The sequence below is a fragment of the Saccopteryx bilineata genome, chromosome 4, assembly GCF_036850765.1.
Source record: "Saccopteryx bilineata isolate mSacBil1 chromosome 4, mSacBil1_pri_phased_curated, whole genome shotgun sequence".
Lineage (NCBI taxonomy): Eukaryota > Metazoa > Chordata > Mammalia > Chiroptera > Emballonuridae > Saccopteryx > Saccopteryx bilineata.
This window is the reverse complement of record NC_089493.1, coordinates 287,926,380-287,939,562: the sequence shown is the minus strand read 5'-3', so window position 1 is coordinate 287,939,562 and position 13,183 is coordinate 287,926,380. Positions and strand designations below refer to the sequence as shown.

Sequence of the window (13,183 nt, the reverse complement as noted above, 5' to 3'; positions counted from 1 at the left end):
CCCATATGTGCCCTGACCAGGCAAGCCCAGTTTCGAACCGGCGACCTCAGCATTTCCAGGTCAACGCTTTATCTACTGCGCCACCACAGGTCAGGCTATATTTTTAAAAGTTATTGCTTATTACCTGAAATTCAAATGTAACTAAGTGTCCCTTAATTTACCCCGGAATCCTACCCGAGGTGGTGGCGCAACCTGATTTCGCGACCCAAGCCTGGAAAATGAGTAGCTCGTGTCACAAGGGCGGGGTGCATGAGTGAGCAGAAGGCTGGGGCCACTACTTTGTTCATCTACCCCGTGTCTCCAGGCAGCACCAAGGCCTCCACTGGTTCTTCCCGGGCGGGAGGGGCCCGGAGTGCCAGAGGTTTAGTCTTGTTCCAACCACCCCCGTATGCTCGTGGTGTCGCCCTAATGGCCCATCGATAATTCTACGCTCGGCTTCAGACACTATCGACTCACTCCGGCTGCGCTCGCCGTCCTGGACTGCGGCGGAGCGCAGAGCCGCATGTAAGGCTCGGAGGTCGCCCGACGAGAGCTAGAGAACTGCTACTGTATGGCAGGAAGAACGCGCCTGGAAGAAACTGGCCCAATGGGACGGAACTAGGACGGTCGGCGGAGCACCGGAGAGCGCCAGGGTCTCGCCACAGAGCTCCCCGTCACATCAGGTCTAGCCGCTGGCCTGCTACGCATGCGCAGCCGCAGCTCTGGTTTTCCCGTCGGCCCGCCTGCCGCGTTGCGCACGCCCGGCTTCCCCTGCGGCGGAGCCGCGGCCGGGACGTGACTGCCCCCTGCTGGCGGCGGGTGGGGTGGCATTGGGGGCGAGTCGGGCCGGAAGGGAACTAACGCCTTGGAGTAGAGTGGCCGCCCCTGGCCGGTTCCCGTTTGTGTCCGTGAACCTCGAAGATCCTCCTTTTATAATCTTTTTTAGATGATAAAATGGGAATTATATATAGTTCTCTGAGTGGACCTATAATCTGTTCAGGACAGTGGTTTTCAACCCGTGTGCCGCCAGAATTAATTTTTTTCCCCATTGACTTGAAAGAAAGAGAAGCATCAACTCGTTTCATTTAGTTTTCTATTTAATTGTGTACACCTTGGTGGCTTTTCCTGTGGTTCCATGACCGGAGGTGGAACCGCGATCTCTGGTGCTCTACGTTCACTGAGCACCTGGCTAGGGCAAGATTCTTTTTTTTTTTTTTTTAATACGTTGATTTCACAGAGAAGGGTGGGAGTGGAGCAGAAAGTATCAACTCATAGTTGCTTCACTTTAGTTGTTCATTTGGTTGCTTGTATGTGCCTTGACTGGGCAAGACCAGAGTTTCCAACAGCAACCTCAGTATTCCAGGTTGTGCTTTACCCACTGTTATCACCACAGGCCAGGCAAGAATTATTTATTATTGAGAGGTGGGGAGGCAGAGATACAGACTCCCACATGTGTGGCTGGGATCCACCCAGCAAGCCCCATACAGGGATGCTCTGCCCAACTGGGGCTGCTGCTCTGTTGCTTGGCAACCAAGCTACTTCAGCACCTGAGGCCACAGAGCCATCCTCAGCACAAGGGGTCAACTTGCTCAAATCATTTGAGCCATGGCTGTGGGAGAGAAAGAGAGAGAGAGAGAAAAGAAGGGGAGGGGTGGAGAAGTAGTTGATCACTTCTCCTGTGTGTCCTGACCAGGAATCAAACCTGGGACTTCCACATGCCAGGCCATTGAGCCAACTAGCTACGGCCAGGCAAGAATTTTTTTTTTTCTTTCTGAAGTTGGAAATGGGGAAGCAGTCAGACAGACTCCTGCATGTGCCCCACCGGAATCCACCCGGCATGCCCACCAGGGGGCGTTGCTCTGCCGCAATTAGAGACATCCTCAGCGCCTGGACAAACTCTGCCCCAATGGAACCTCGGTAGCTGGAGGGGAAGAGAGAGACAGAGAGGAAGGAGAGGGGGAGGGGTGGAGTAGCAGATGGGCGCCTCTCCTGTATGCCCTGGCTGGGAATTGAACCCGGGACTCCTGCACGCCAGGCCGATGCTCTACCACTGAACCAACTGGCCAGGGCCTCAGGCAAGAATTTTTAAAACATGTACATACCTGGGCCTGACCTGTGGTGGCGCAGTGGATAAAGCGTCGACCTGGAAATGCTGAGGTCGCCGGTTCGAAACCTTGGGCTTGCCTGGTCAAGGCACATATGGGAGTTGATGCTTCCTACTCCTCCCCCTTCTCTCTATCTCTCTCTCCTCTCCCTCTCTCTCTCCTTTCTAAAATGAATAAATTAAAAACAAACAAACAAAAACATGTACATACCTGACTCAGGTCAGGGGCACTGACCTCTTTTCCCTTAGGTTGTCAAATTAAAAAAAATGACAGTAGCCAACACAGCAATAGCTATCTGGTGTGCATGAATCAAAATTATACTTTTTTTCCCCCAATCAGCAAATTTTTTTTTTTTTTTTGGTGTGCCACAGAATTTTAATAATTAGTTTACACGTGCCATGAAATTGAAAAGGTTGAAAATCGCTGGTTTAGGATGTGGAGAGTATACTGACCTTTCTATTTTTCAGATGTTCTGACCCTTGACCCCTACTAAGTCTTCTTAGCAGCCACAGCATGAACACATCCCCAGGCACGGTGGGCAGTGACCCAGTCATCTTGGCCACGGCCGGCTATGACCATACCGTGCGGTTTTGGCAGGCCCACAGTGGGATCTGCACACGCACAGTGCAGCACCAGGACTCTGTATCCTCTGATAGAGAGGTGGGGAGGGTGGTGCTGGACAGGACCCCTGGTGGGGATAACAGCCTGGGCCAAGGCCTGGGGTGGGGAAGATACAGCAGCAACTGATCCAGCTGGTGGAGGCCTTGAGGGTCCCTGACCCCAGGGCTCTGCTGGTCATCCTCCTTAACAAATACAGCAGGTAAATGCACTGGAGATCACGCCTGACCGCAGCATGATTGCTGCTGCAGGTATCTGAGCCCTTAACTTGATCCCTAGCCTATGGTAGGTCGATCTAGGCCCAGCCAAAACTTCAGTTTGGCCTGTACCTACAGGTTACCAGCACATCCGCATGTATGATCTCAACTCCAATAACCCCAACCCCATCATCAGCTACGACGGGGTTAATAAGAACATCGCATCTGTGGGCTTCCATGAGGACGGCCGCTGGATGTACACGGGTGGGGAGGACTGCACTGCCCGGATCTGGGACCTCAGGTGAGGGTGCCAGGCAGGAGGGGCCTGCTGCCTGGATGTGTGGAAGTGCTGGATGTGTGGGGTAAGGGCCCAGCTGCAGAGATACTTAGGTCGTGTTCCCTCAGCAGAGGCTGAGGCAGGGTTTGCTCTGTGGGTGATTTATTGAAGGCAGTGAGGAAAGCAGGCTAGGGAAGGGATAAAACCACAAAAGTGTGACTCCAGCCTCAGCCTGATCCCACAGGAAGCTCTGGAGAGTAAGTTGCATCAAAGAGGCAGGGGGCTAGCCTTTCTGCCCCTTCTGAGTCATGCACTGACTTCAGGCTGCCCCTGGTGAGTGACAGTTTTCCCAAGTATTTCCTGTGGGGCAGCTCCTATCAGCAGAGGGATAAGAATAAATGGCCAGGGAAAGGTCGTCTTGGTGGGGCTCCAACAGCATCCCCCCTACAGACTGTGTATCTCCCATCCTGAAGGTCCCGCAACCTGCAGTGTCAACGGATCTTCCAGGTGAACGCACCCATTAACTGTGTGTGTCTGCACCCCAACCAGGTGAGGAGTATGCACGGGGTTGGGCAGCCTGGGGCATACGGAGGCAGGGCTCCTGCCTTACCACACCTCCCCTGCACCCCAGGCAGAGCTCATTGTAGGTGACCAGAGCGGCGCTATCCACATTTGGGACTTGAAAACTGACCACAATGAGCAGCTGATCCCTGAGCCTGAGGTCTCCATCACATCTGCCCACATCGACCCAGATGCCAGCTACATGGCAGCAGTCAATAGCACCGTGAGTCCTGTGCTGCTTACAGTGGGGGAGACCAGCTTGGCACCCAGCACCTTATCTCCCTTATTCCCCAGATGTTCCCCCAGGGCCCTCCCCTTACCCCACAGTCCTGCTTTCCCCTCCTGGTTCCAGCTTCATCTCAGCCTCCAAAGTCAAGATGCCGCCTCTCATTACCTGCTGTAGCCCCAACAGCGTATTCCACCTCCTGGATTTCTCAAGTCAGTCCCTCTCACCCTATCGTTTCCTGGCCCAAGTTTCCCTTGACCTCCCTTCTCTGTGGCCTCCCTCCCTCCTCTCTCACCTCTCCTCACCCCAGTCCATTCTCTTTCTGCCACCAGAACATTCTTCAGCAGTACCAGCCTGATCCCATTGTCCCCTTGCATAAATCCCATGATGTCCCTGGCTTCTTACCATGGCCTCAGATGGCGGTTTGGCCCCAGATCTGTCCAGCTTCATTTTCTCCTTTTAATGAACAGTAAATCATTTGTCCCACAACATCCCCAGACGGCTCTCTCCTGAGCCTTTGTGCTGCTATTCCCTTTCTGGGGTGTCCTCCTCCCATCTCATCTTCCACATTCTTGCTGGCCAGCAGCACCTTCTGGGAGGGCAGACATGGCCTTCTGCTCTTGGCCTACCAGGTACAGTCCTTGGTTGGGGCCAGGCCGCCCAGGTGCTCCCTGCAGGCAGGACCAGATGTGCCTGCTACGTGTCCTCAGCCCCCAGATCCTCTGTGTACAGCTACAGTGTTGGACGGCAGCCCCTGGATCTGGGTCTGCCTGCTGGAGCATCCTTCCCCATGTGCCAGATTGGAGACTCTGGTCCTCCCATGACTTTCCTCCCACCCTGCAGGGAAACTGCTATGTCTGGAATCTGACGGGGGGCATTGGCGATGAGGTGACACAGCTCATCCCCAAGACCAAGATCCCAGCACACACCCGCTATGCCCTGCAGTGCCGCTTCAGCCCAGACTCCACGTGTGTGCGGGCCTGCGGGACCAGAAACCCTCGGATGGCTGTGGGAGGAAGGGGTCTGCCTAGGGCTGGGGGCTTCATGGGTCGGGGCCTAGATGGGGGATGGCAAGGGTTGGAGTGGCTGCTGATGACACTGCCACTGTGTTCATACCCACCCCTAGGCTCCTCGCCACCTGTTCGGCTGACCAAACATGCAAGATTTGGAGGACATCCAACTTCTCCCTGATGACGGAGCTGAGCATCAAAAGCAGCAACCCTGGAGAATCGTCCCGAGGCTGGATGTGGGGCTGCGCCTTCTCAGGGGACTCCCAGTACATTGTCACCGGTGAGCCCTACCCTCCCTGCTTCCCTGTCCCGCTAGCCCTGTGGTGGCTGCTGCTGCTTCCCTGCTACTTGGGAGCCGGCCTCCAGTGTGGCCCAGCTTGGAACCAAGTCCTGAACTGCTGCCTACACCCTCCCTCCCTGCAGCTTCCTCTGACAACCTGGCTCGGCTCTGGTGCGTGGAGACAGGAGAGATCAAGAGAGAATATGGCGGCCACCAAAAAGCTGTGGTCTGTTTGGCCTTCAATGACAGTGTGTTGGGCTAGCCTGTGCCCCCTTGGGACTGCAGGCAGCCAGCAAGCGACACTGGGTAGAAGTGACTGTTCAGCTGCCAGGTCAGAGTGAACCCCCATGGGTTAGTCTACTAGCCTAGGCTAGCTGGACCTGACTGACCTACCTGGCCCCTTCAGCCAGCGTAGATTGGCCAGGCTGGTCTGCCTGGGAGCTCTTTCAGTCCCCAGTTGCCTATCTGGATGTGACAGGGCTCAGGCGGCTGACCCAAGCCAGCCTGACTGCTGCCCACCCTCAAGCCAGTGCTTTTCCCCTTCCCGACCCGTTACCTGTCCCGAGGCCACAGAGAACACCATCATGGCCAGGTGGAGGGGTTTATTAGCCCCTGGTGGTGACTGCCTTCCATTGTACTGATGACAGGGCTGGCCAGCTGGCTGGCCTGTGGGGCTGGGCAAGCGGGGGGCTCAGTCTGGGAGGTAATAAAAGCAGACTGACACGCAGATGTTGCTTGGGAAGCAGATGTCGATGCACAGGTAGATCAGCCGCTGCCTCTGGGGCCCTGAAGGGAGGGTCCTCTGTGAACCCCAAAGGGCTCCTCCCCTGTCTCAGACTGTTTGTGGAAGCCCAGGCCTCTCCCCACAGCCACCTTGACTCACCCTCTGCTCGACGGGCCCAGTAAATGGGAGTCTTGGCACAAAAGTGCCGTACTGAAGGTCCCAGCTGGGCAGGGTCCACCTCATGTCTTCCAAGCACTGCTAGCAGCTCCTGGGCATAGTGGGTGTCCTGGCTGGGGCTGAGAGGCTCCTGGGCCTGCAGAGAAGGCTCTGGTGGGCCACAGGCCAGGGATACTTGTACTGCCTTTGGCTAGGCAGGGCCCATGAACCCCTGGACGTGCCAGCACTGTGGCAGCCCCGCCCTCGGCTCTTGTCAGCAGCCTTAGCAAAGGGAAGATAGAGCTTCTGTTCCCTTGAAACCAGAGCCCCAGCCTACCCCAGGTCCGGGCTGTACACAGGACCCTTTGTCTGGCCCCTGGCCCAGGAAGCCTGACCATATGAAGATTGGGGTTGCTCACCCTTGAGGTGTTTACTAGAAGCTGCAGGGTCTTGCGATCTCTGGGCTCCATCAGGTGGAGGAAGCAGGCCCGGTGCTCTGCAGGGCGGTAACAGACACAGCCCTGGGGAGGCAGGCCGGTAAGGCAGGTATGCCTGAACACCTTTGGGCAGCAACCCCCCTCTCCCTACCGCCAACTCACGCTCTGCCCATCGAACAGCACCGCCCAGCTGTGGTTGCTCTGAGCCGGGGTTACCCTGATAGTTGCCACATTCCGGGCCACATCCACCTGGACAGTTTGGTTGGATGGGTATATCCTGGGGCTCGGCAGGGTCAGATGGATCATCTGCAGCAGTGGCTGAATGGAAAGCCAGAGCTCAGCTGGGCAGGCTGGGGCAGCCCTCAACCTTCTCACCCTAGCCCTGCTTTGAGGCTTCTGAGCCCTGACCTCCTCCCCTCTGGCTGCTGCCCCTGCCTGGGTCCTGAGGAAGCTCACCTTGGGAGGGCTGTGAGCAAAGCCAAGAAACCCTCCAGCCACAGCCACAGCAGCGGCCAATAGCAGCAGCAGTAGCAGGCCTAGGGCTCGCGAGCCCCCATGGCAGGGCCTGGTCTTCACCTGGGAGCACACTGCAGTCAGTGGGGCCTGGAGCAGAGACCCAGAAGCAGGCTGGTTCAGGGACGGTAGTGGCTGAGGTGTGGGTGATGGGTGCTGCCCTCTTGTCCCCTGTTCAGGGCATGCCTTTGACCCAGGAATGGACATGGGGTGGCACTCACCCTAAAAGGCCCAGGCCTGGGGTCCTCTGCACAGCAACTCCCCTGCTCCATGATGCAGCCCTGGTAACAATGCACCGATTGTCTGCCGCCCCTTGGGATCAGCCAGGAGCCTCTGATAAAGCCAAACCGCCGCCCCTGGCCCCCTCCCCTCCTGACCCTACTGCCTCCTCCCCAGCTCAGCTACCTGAGCTGGGACCGCCCCCTCCACCTGGGGGCAGGTGCTTGTCACTGTGCCTGGCTGGCTGTTCTGACACCTGGCCTGTGTTAACCCAGGTACATGAACCTGGGAGGGCACAAATCAAGACCTGTGGCACAGCATGGAGGGTGGCCCAGCCTGGCAAGGGTGACTACAATCTGGTTGGGGGCAGTTTAATTTTTCCTAGAGGCCTGTTTCTAGTCTCCCGGGTTACTTCTAGACTCCTAGGGCCTGGCACAGAGCAAACTGTCAATAAATGCCTGTTTTGCCTGACCAGGCGGTGGCACAGTGGATAGAGCGTCGGACTGGGATACGGAAGGACCCAGGTCTGAGACCCCAAGGTTGCCAGCTTGAGCATGGGCTCATCTGGCTTGAGCAAAAAGCTCACCAGCTTGAACCCAAGGTCGCTGGCTTGAGCAAGGGCTTACTCAGTCTGCTGAAGGCCCTCGGTCAAGGCACATATAAGAAAGCAATCAATGAAAAACTAAGGTGTAAAAAAAAAAAAAAAAAGGTGTCACAACAAAAAACTGATGCTTCTCATCTCTCTTCATTCTGTCTGTCCCTATCTCTTTCCCTGTAAAAAAAAAAAAAATTTTTTTTTAAATAAATGCCTGTTTTATGAAAAATTAGTACTGGACTCTGCACCACCATCCTACTTCCCAGACCCTCCCACTCCCAACACAGGATGGGTCACCTAGGGTCACCTGGTATCCCACAGGGCACATGCCTGAGACAAGGATGACTTCCAGGAGGCTCTGCTGCAGTACAGGTAGCCTACTTGAACCTTCCTCACACCCTGGGGTGGTTAGGTCAGCTCCTGCCCTTTCTTTCACTGAACTGTTACGGCCCTGGCTCCTATATCTCCAACCACTTGTCACTAAATTGCGACAATCGGGTCTCTACCCAGGCACTAGCAGGTATCACATTGGTGTTCTCAGCAGGAGTCCTTCCCTATGCTGGGTTTACTTTGGGCCTCATTTTTCCTGGATCTTCAGAACCTGTCCCTCTGCAATAAGCCTGAGAGGAGATTGGGTTTCCAGCTCCGGAACTGAAATCCCAGAATGGCCTTTGACCACATGCTCCTACCCCATGCCAACACTAAGACCAGACAGCTGCAGCCTCTGTGTGAAGGCTGCTGTTGAGGCAAGAGCAAAGACCACACTAGTCAGCATGGTTTGAGAGTTTAATATGCATTTGGGTTCACACAGTGCAATAAGGGCAGAGATGGGGCGCAGGCAAGGGTATAACTGACCGCTGCACCTGCTGTGTGCTCCTGGTATGGGTGACAATGCCCTGACAGGCCTGCTCAAATTCCAGACCCACTTTGAGCCGACCTCACAGAGCCAAGGTCAGCACCACCAACCTCCCAGGCACCAGCTAGCTGCCCTCCTGCTGCCTCACGGCAGAGTCCAAACTCCAGACGCCCCAGGCCTGGGAGAAGCTAAAGGCTGAGGATACCCTTTATTGCTGAGAACTCTTAGAAAACAAGTGGAAGAGTGCTGTGACTCTGGGACGAGGGGAGAAGCCACAGGATGTAGGCAGACACCACCGGGCACAGGGCAAGGCACTGGGAAGGAGCTGGCCCAAAGCAACAGCTTCCCAGGCTTTACCCTAGAAGTGCAGCCTGAGTCTGTTTATCAGGCTTGTACCCAAAGGTCAGCAACTTAGGGAACAGGCAGAAAAGGCCAGGGTTCCCAACCAAGAACCTGTGGCTAGCCAGTAGACCCTGTCAGTCTTCTAGCTGGCCACTGACAAATGACTCCAGGACCAAGATAGTTGGCCTCATGGACCATTGGCATCTAACCCCCACCCAAACAAGGGTATGGGAAGACAGGAAGAGATTGGATACTTTTTAAGAACCATTTTCCTGTTCTTGAGGACAAACCTTTTTTCCTCCACCCAGAGTGCACCCTGGGTAACAGGCATTCCTTCGCCTGTACATGACTTTAGCCCTGCTGCTGGCTACAGGGCATGGAGACTTCTTCAGTGGGATTTGCCCTATGAAACAGAGCATAGCTATTTATCAACACGCTTAAGATTCAATTCCAACCCTTGACAAAGTTGTTTGAAAGTTTAAAAAAATAATTTTTGGTAACAATGCTGCTCTGAGCTCCCTATGCAGCAGGCCAAAGTTCAGCAAAGGCATCCATGCCCTCCTGGCCACTCAGCCAACAAAATGCTCAGTCCATGTCACCTGGATTTAAACGTACATTTGAGAAAGCCGAGGCTTAGCTGGGTCGAGTTTACAGAGCTGCACGACCACGTATGAGCAGCTGCAGCCCTGAGCATCAGAAACACGACAGACTCTCAATTATAACATCAGCGTGGTTTTTAAGGAAGTGTGGGATGGTGGCGGTGAGGGGAGCACCCCGCACCCCAAGGACAGGGAGACCCTATCAGGGGGCAGACCCCTCCTCTGCTCCCCACCTGCAAGTGAAGAGCTGGGACACAGCAGCAGGCTCCTCTGGTGATAATCACACCAATGGGGCCATAGGTTGGTCTGTACCAGTTTCTTGTGACAATCAACATAATCAGCCCCTTCTCCCCTTTGCCCTACAAGGGAGCTTGTTCCCTGAATGAAATTTTCAATAAAATACACGACATCCCTAAACCCGCCTCAGTCCCATCAGCAGGCCCTTGGGTTGTCTGAATCCTGGACGATGCGAAGCCTGCTCTTGCCAAAGGGCAACCAAGGCCCAGGACCCTCGACAATGCCCTCCAAATTTAAAAGTGCATCTTAAATTATAAACATTTGTAACAAAGTCGCCCCCCAAACGTTACTTACAAGATTAACTAGTGCCTTAGCTTAACTCCAAGTATACTCTTTGAAGCCACCTAAGCTGAGCGTGTGCTTAAGCCCCACCTATTAATTTGGTTAAGTGGTTTTCAATTTTTTATTCTGTCGATTAAAGACGCTAAATCTTTAATCTTGAAGAGCGGGCAAAAGGTCGGCTATGCTGTCAACATAGAAGTCAGGGACCATTTTTCTCCTCGACACGCAGTCACTCTCCTGATTACTCTTCACATCTCCTAGAGTGGAGACGCCGGTGAGGGTCAAGATGGTCTTCAGGCCACAGGTAACGCCCAGGAGGATGTCTGTGTCCAGGCGATCTCCCACCATGACAGTGCGCTCCGGGTTGATGCCATACTCCTGGGACACGCAGTCGAAGATGAAGCGGCTGGGCTTACCTATGATGTCGGCCTGGCGCTGGGCGGCCATCTCCACGGCTCGGACCAAACAACCGGTACCTGCGGGGAGGGGCGGAGAGGGGCGGAGAGGGAAGGGGATGGGAAGGGAGGGGACAGGAGGAGAGCGGCCGGAATCAGAGGGCCGGACGGACCCGCCCCCGCCCTCCAGCCTCCCGCCCGCGGTGCGGACGGACCTGCGATGAAGCGGCCGTTCTCGAGCGGGAGCCGGTTGTCCATGTTGGTGCCCACGAGCAGGCAGCCGGGCTGCTGCAGGTAGCGCACGGCCTTGGTGAGCTTCATGTAACTGAAGTGCGGGTCGAAGCCCACCACGACCGCGCGCACGTCGGGCTCGAGGGGAGCGTCCAGCCAGGCGCCGGGGCCGTCGCCCTGCAGCGGATCGGGCCCCACACCCACGCTGGCGACGCCCACGGCCTCCAGCTCCGCCGCCAGGGCCGGGCTGCCCAGCACGTAGGCCTTGGGAGCGGGAGCGCCGGTCAGGCGCTGGCGCAAGTAGAGCGCGGTGCAGTAGGCCGTGCCGAAGACCTCGAGGCCGGCCTTGGGTCCCGTGGGGCTGCCGAAGCCCAGGCGCCGCAGCTTCTCAGCGTAGGCCTCGCGAGTCTTGCTGCTGTTGTTGGTGATGAAGCCAAGGCGCTTCCCACGGGCTCGCAGCGCCGTTAGGGCCTCAGGAGCGCCGGGCACGGCCGTCTCGCCGCGCCATAGAACGCCGTCGCAGTCGAACAGCAACGTGTCCACGTCGGCTAGCAGCGCCTGGGCCCGCTTGGCGCTCAGCTGCACGCAGCGGGAGCCGTCGCCGCCGGTCTCCGCCTCTGCCATGGCCGCCTGCCGCCGTAGCCGCCACCGGCCGCCACCGGCCGCTCCTCACAGCCGCCCGCCGCCGTGCCCGCCCCGCCCCCGCCGTGCTCATTGGCCTCTCGTCTCACGCGCACCGCTCATTGGACACTGTCTGTACCAATCTGCCCCTTCCTACCGCGGGTTGCGGGAGCTGAGCGCCAACCGTCACCGCCCGGTGCAGCGAAGGTGGCAGCTATTGGCTGCAGGGCAAGGGGTGCGCCGGTGATTGGCTGGCAGGAGCCAACCGGTATTCGGAGTGGAGCGTTCACTGCGGAAATGCTGTGGAGCCAAAGAGCCGGCGCAGAACCTAAGGTCGCTGCTTATTGGGCAACTCTATGGGCAGCTCGTTCACTGGAGGCACATCGTCAGCCTAGGTGACGGACGTCCTTAATCGAGTGACCCTGGGACAGGCAGGTTACGACTGTACTGATTGGCTGGCTTATCTTCCGTTTTTAGGGCGAGGCTCCCCGCTGGGACTGGGGCACCTGCACTAGTTTGAAAGGCAGTCACGTCCTCACGTTTGCTTGGGCTGTGCTGTGTCATCTGCATTGGACATTCTCCGGACACGGTGTCAGGGCGCGGGCCCATAACGGCCAGTCCTGAGAGCCAGCTCAAACTCCTTTCCAGCAAACCTTGCGTTCTTGTTTCCAGTCCTTTGCAGAAATGGTTTTCCCTGTCTTAGTGATTTTGTGATTCCCAGAGCAGTGGGATTAGGGTCTAAGAGGACACTGCTCAGAACAGAGCACTTAATTGGACACAGTCATTATCGTTATTAGGTTATTGTTATCTTTTGCTGAGGTGTAATGTACAGTAAAGTGTACAACTTGATGGAATTATTACATACCAATACATATGTGTAAACACAACCCAGATCAAGAAACATGGTGACCAGTGGTGGTGCAGTGGATAGAGATGACCAGTTTGAAGCCCTAGGTCGCCAGCTTGAGTGTGTGATCATCACATGATCCCAAGGTCGCTGGCTAGATCCAGGGGGTCACTGGCTTGGCTTGATCCCCCAAATCAAGGCACATATGAGAAACAATCAATGAACAACTAAAGTGAGGCAACTACCAGTTGATGCTGCTCATCTCATCTCGCTCCTATCTCTCCCTTCCTGTCTCTCTCTCTCTTTAAAAAAAAAAAAAAAAAAAAAAAGAATTACTGTATGACCCAGCAATCCCTCTACTGGTATCTACCCAAAAAACTCAAAAACATTGGTATGCAAAGACACACGCACCCTCATGTTCATTGCAGCATTAGTCACAGTAGTCAAGACATGAAAACAGCCAAAGTGTCTCTCCATAGAGAATTGAATAAATAAGAAGTGGTACATATCAATGGAATACTACACAGCCATAAGAAATTATGACAGCCCTGGCCAGTTGGCTCAGTAGTAGAGCGTCCGCCTGGCGTGCAGGAGTCCCAGGTTCAATTCCCGGCCAGGGCACATAGGAGAAGCGCCTATCTGCTTCTCTACTCCTCCCCCTCTCCTTCCTCTCTGTCTCTCTCTTCCCCTCCCACAGCCAAGGGGAGCAAAGTTGGCCCGGGTGCTAGAATGGCTCTGGTTGCAACAGAGTAACGCCCCAGATGGGCAGAGCATCGCCCCCTGGTGGGCATGCCGGGTGGATCCCGTTCCGGTGCA

General features: G+C 55.8%; 3 protein-coding genes across 3 annotated transcripts; 1 reads left to right on the top strand and 2 right to left on the bottom strand.

The window, feature by feature from the left end:
- Positions 1 to 468: 468 nt before the first annotated feature.
- MLST8 (MTOR associated protein, LST8 homolog) lies at positions 469 to 5,980 on the top strand. Its single transcript, XM_066275233.1, has 9 exons — positions 469 to 662; positions 2,552 to 2,726; positions 2,902 to 2,953; positions 3,038 to 3,200; positions 3,650 to 3,725; positions 3,808 to 3,960; positions 4,807 to 4,931; positions 5,090 to 5,253; positions 5,397 to 5,980. The coding sequence occupies exons 2-9, from the start codon at positions 2,598 to 2,600 to the stop codon at positions 5,513 to 5,515; spliced, it is 981 nt and encodes a 326-aa protein (XP_066131330.1). The 5' UTR covers positions 469 to 662; positions 2,552 to 2,597; the 3' UTR covers positions 5,516 to 5,980.
- BRICD5 (BRICHOS domain containing 5) lies at positions 5,863 to 8,332 on the bottom strand. The gene is made up of 5 exons (XM_066275234.1): positions 7,305 to 8,332; positions 6,733 to 7,146; positions 6,553 to 6,654; positions 6,137 to 6,290; positions 5,863 to 6,039 (listed from the first exon to the last, which is right to left on the bottom strand). The coding sequence occupies exons 1-5, from the start codon at positions 7,353 to 7,355 to the stop codon at positions 5,945 to 5,947; spliced, it is 816 nt and encodes a 271-aa protein (XP_066131331.1). The 5' UTR covers positions 7,356 to 8,332; the 3' UTR covers positions 5,863 to 5,944.
- Positions 8,333 to 8,665: 333 nt separating this feature from the next.
- On the bottom strand, positions 8,666 to 11,667 carry PGP (phosphoglycolate phosphatase). Its single transcript, XM_066275232.1, has 2 exons — positions 10,884 to 11,667; positions 8,666 to 10,749 (listed from the first exon to the last, which is right to left on the bottom strand). Exons 1-2 carry the CDS (start codon positions 11,521 to 11,523, stop codon positions 10,424 to 10,426), a joined length of 966 nt encoding a protein of 321 aa, XP_066131329.1. The 5' UTR covers positions 11,524 to 11,667; the 3' UTR covers positions 8,666 to 10,423.
- Positions 11,668 to 13,183: the final 1,516 nt, after the last annotated feature.

Excerpts from the sequence above, each read along its gene's own strand:
- PGP (XM_066275232.1), bottom strand. The coding sequence starts at position 11,523 with ATGGCAGAGGCGGAGACCGGCGGCGACGGCTCCCGCTGCGTGCAGCTG. Across the intron at positions 10,750-10,883 it reads GAACGGCCGCTTCATCGCAG|GTACCGGTTGTTTGGTCCGA; the intron begins GTCCGTCCGCAC and ends CCCTCCCCGCAG.
- BRICD5 (XM_066275234.1), bottom strand. The coding sequence starts at position 7,355 with ATGGAGCAGGGGAGTTGCTGTGCAGAGGACCCCAGGCCTGGGCCTTTT. Across the intron at positions 7,147-7,304 it reads CCAGGCCTGGGCCTTTTAGG|GTGAAGACCAGGCCCTGCCA; the intron begins GTGAGTGCCACC and ends GTGTGCTCCCAG. Across the intron at positions 6,655-6,732 it reads TGCTGTTCGATGGGCAGAGC|GGCTGTGTCTGTTACCGCCC; the intron begins GTGAGTTGGCGG and ends CTGCCTCCCCAG.
- MLST8 (XM_066275233.1), top strand. The coding sequence starts at position 2,598 with ATGAACACATCCCCAGGCACGGTGGGCAGTGACCCAGTCATCTTGGCC. Across the intron at positions 3,726-3,807 it reads TGTGTCTGCACCCCAACCAG|GCAGAGCTCATTGTAGGTGA; the intron begins GTGAGGAGTATG and ends CCTGCACCCCAG. Across the intron at positions 3,961-4,806 it reads TGGCAGCAGTCAATAGCACC|GGAAACTGCTATGTCTGGAA; the intron begins GTGAGTCCTGTG and ends CCCACCCTGCAG.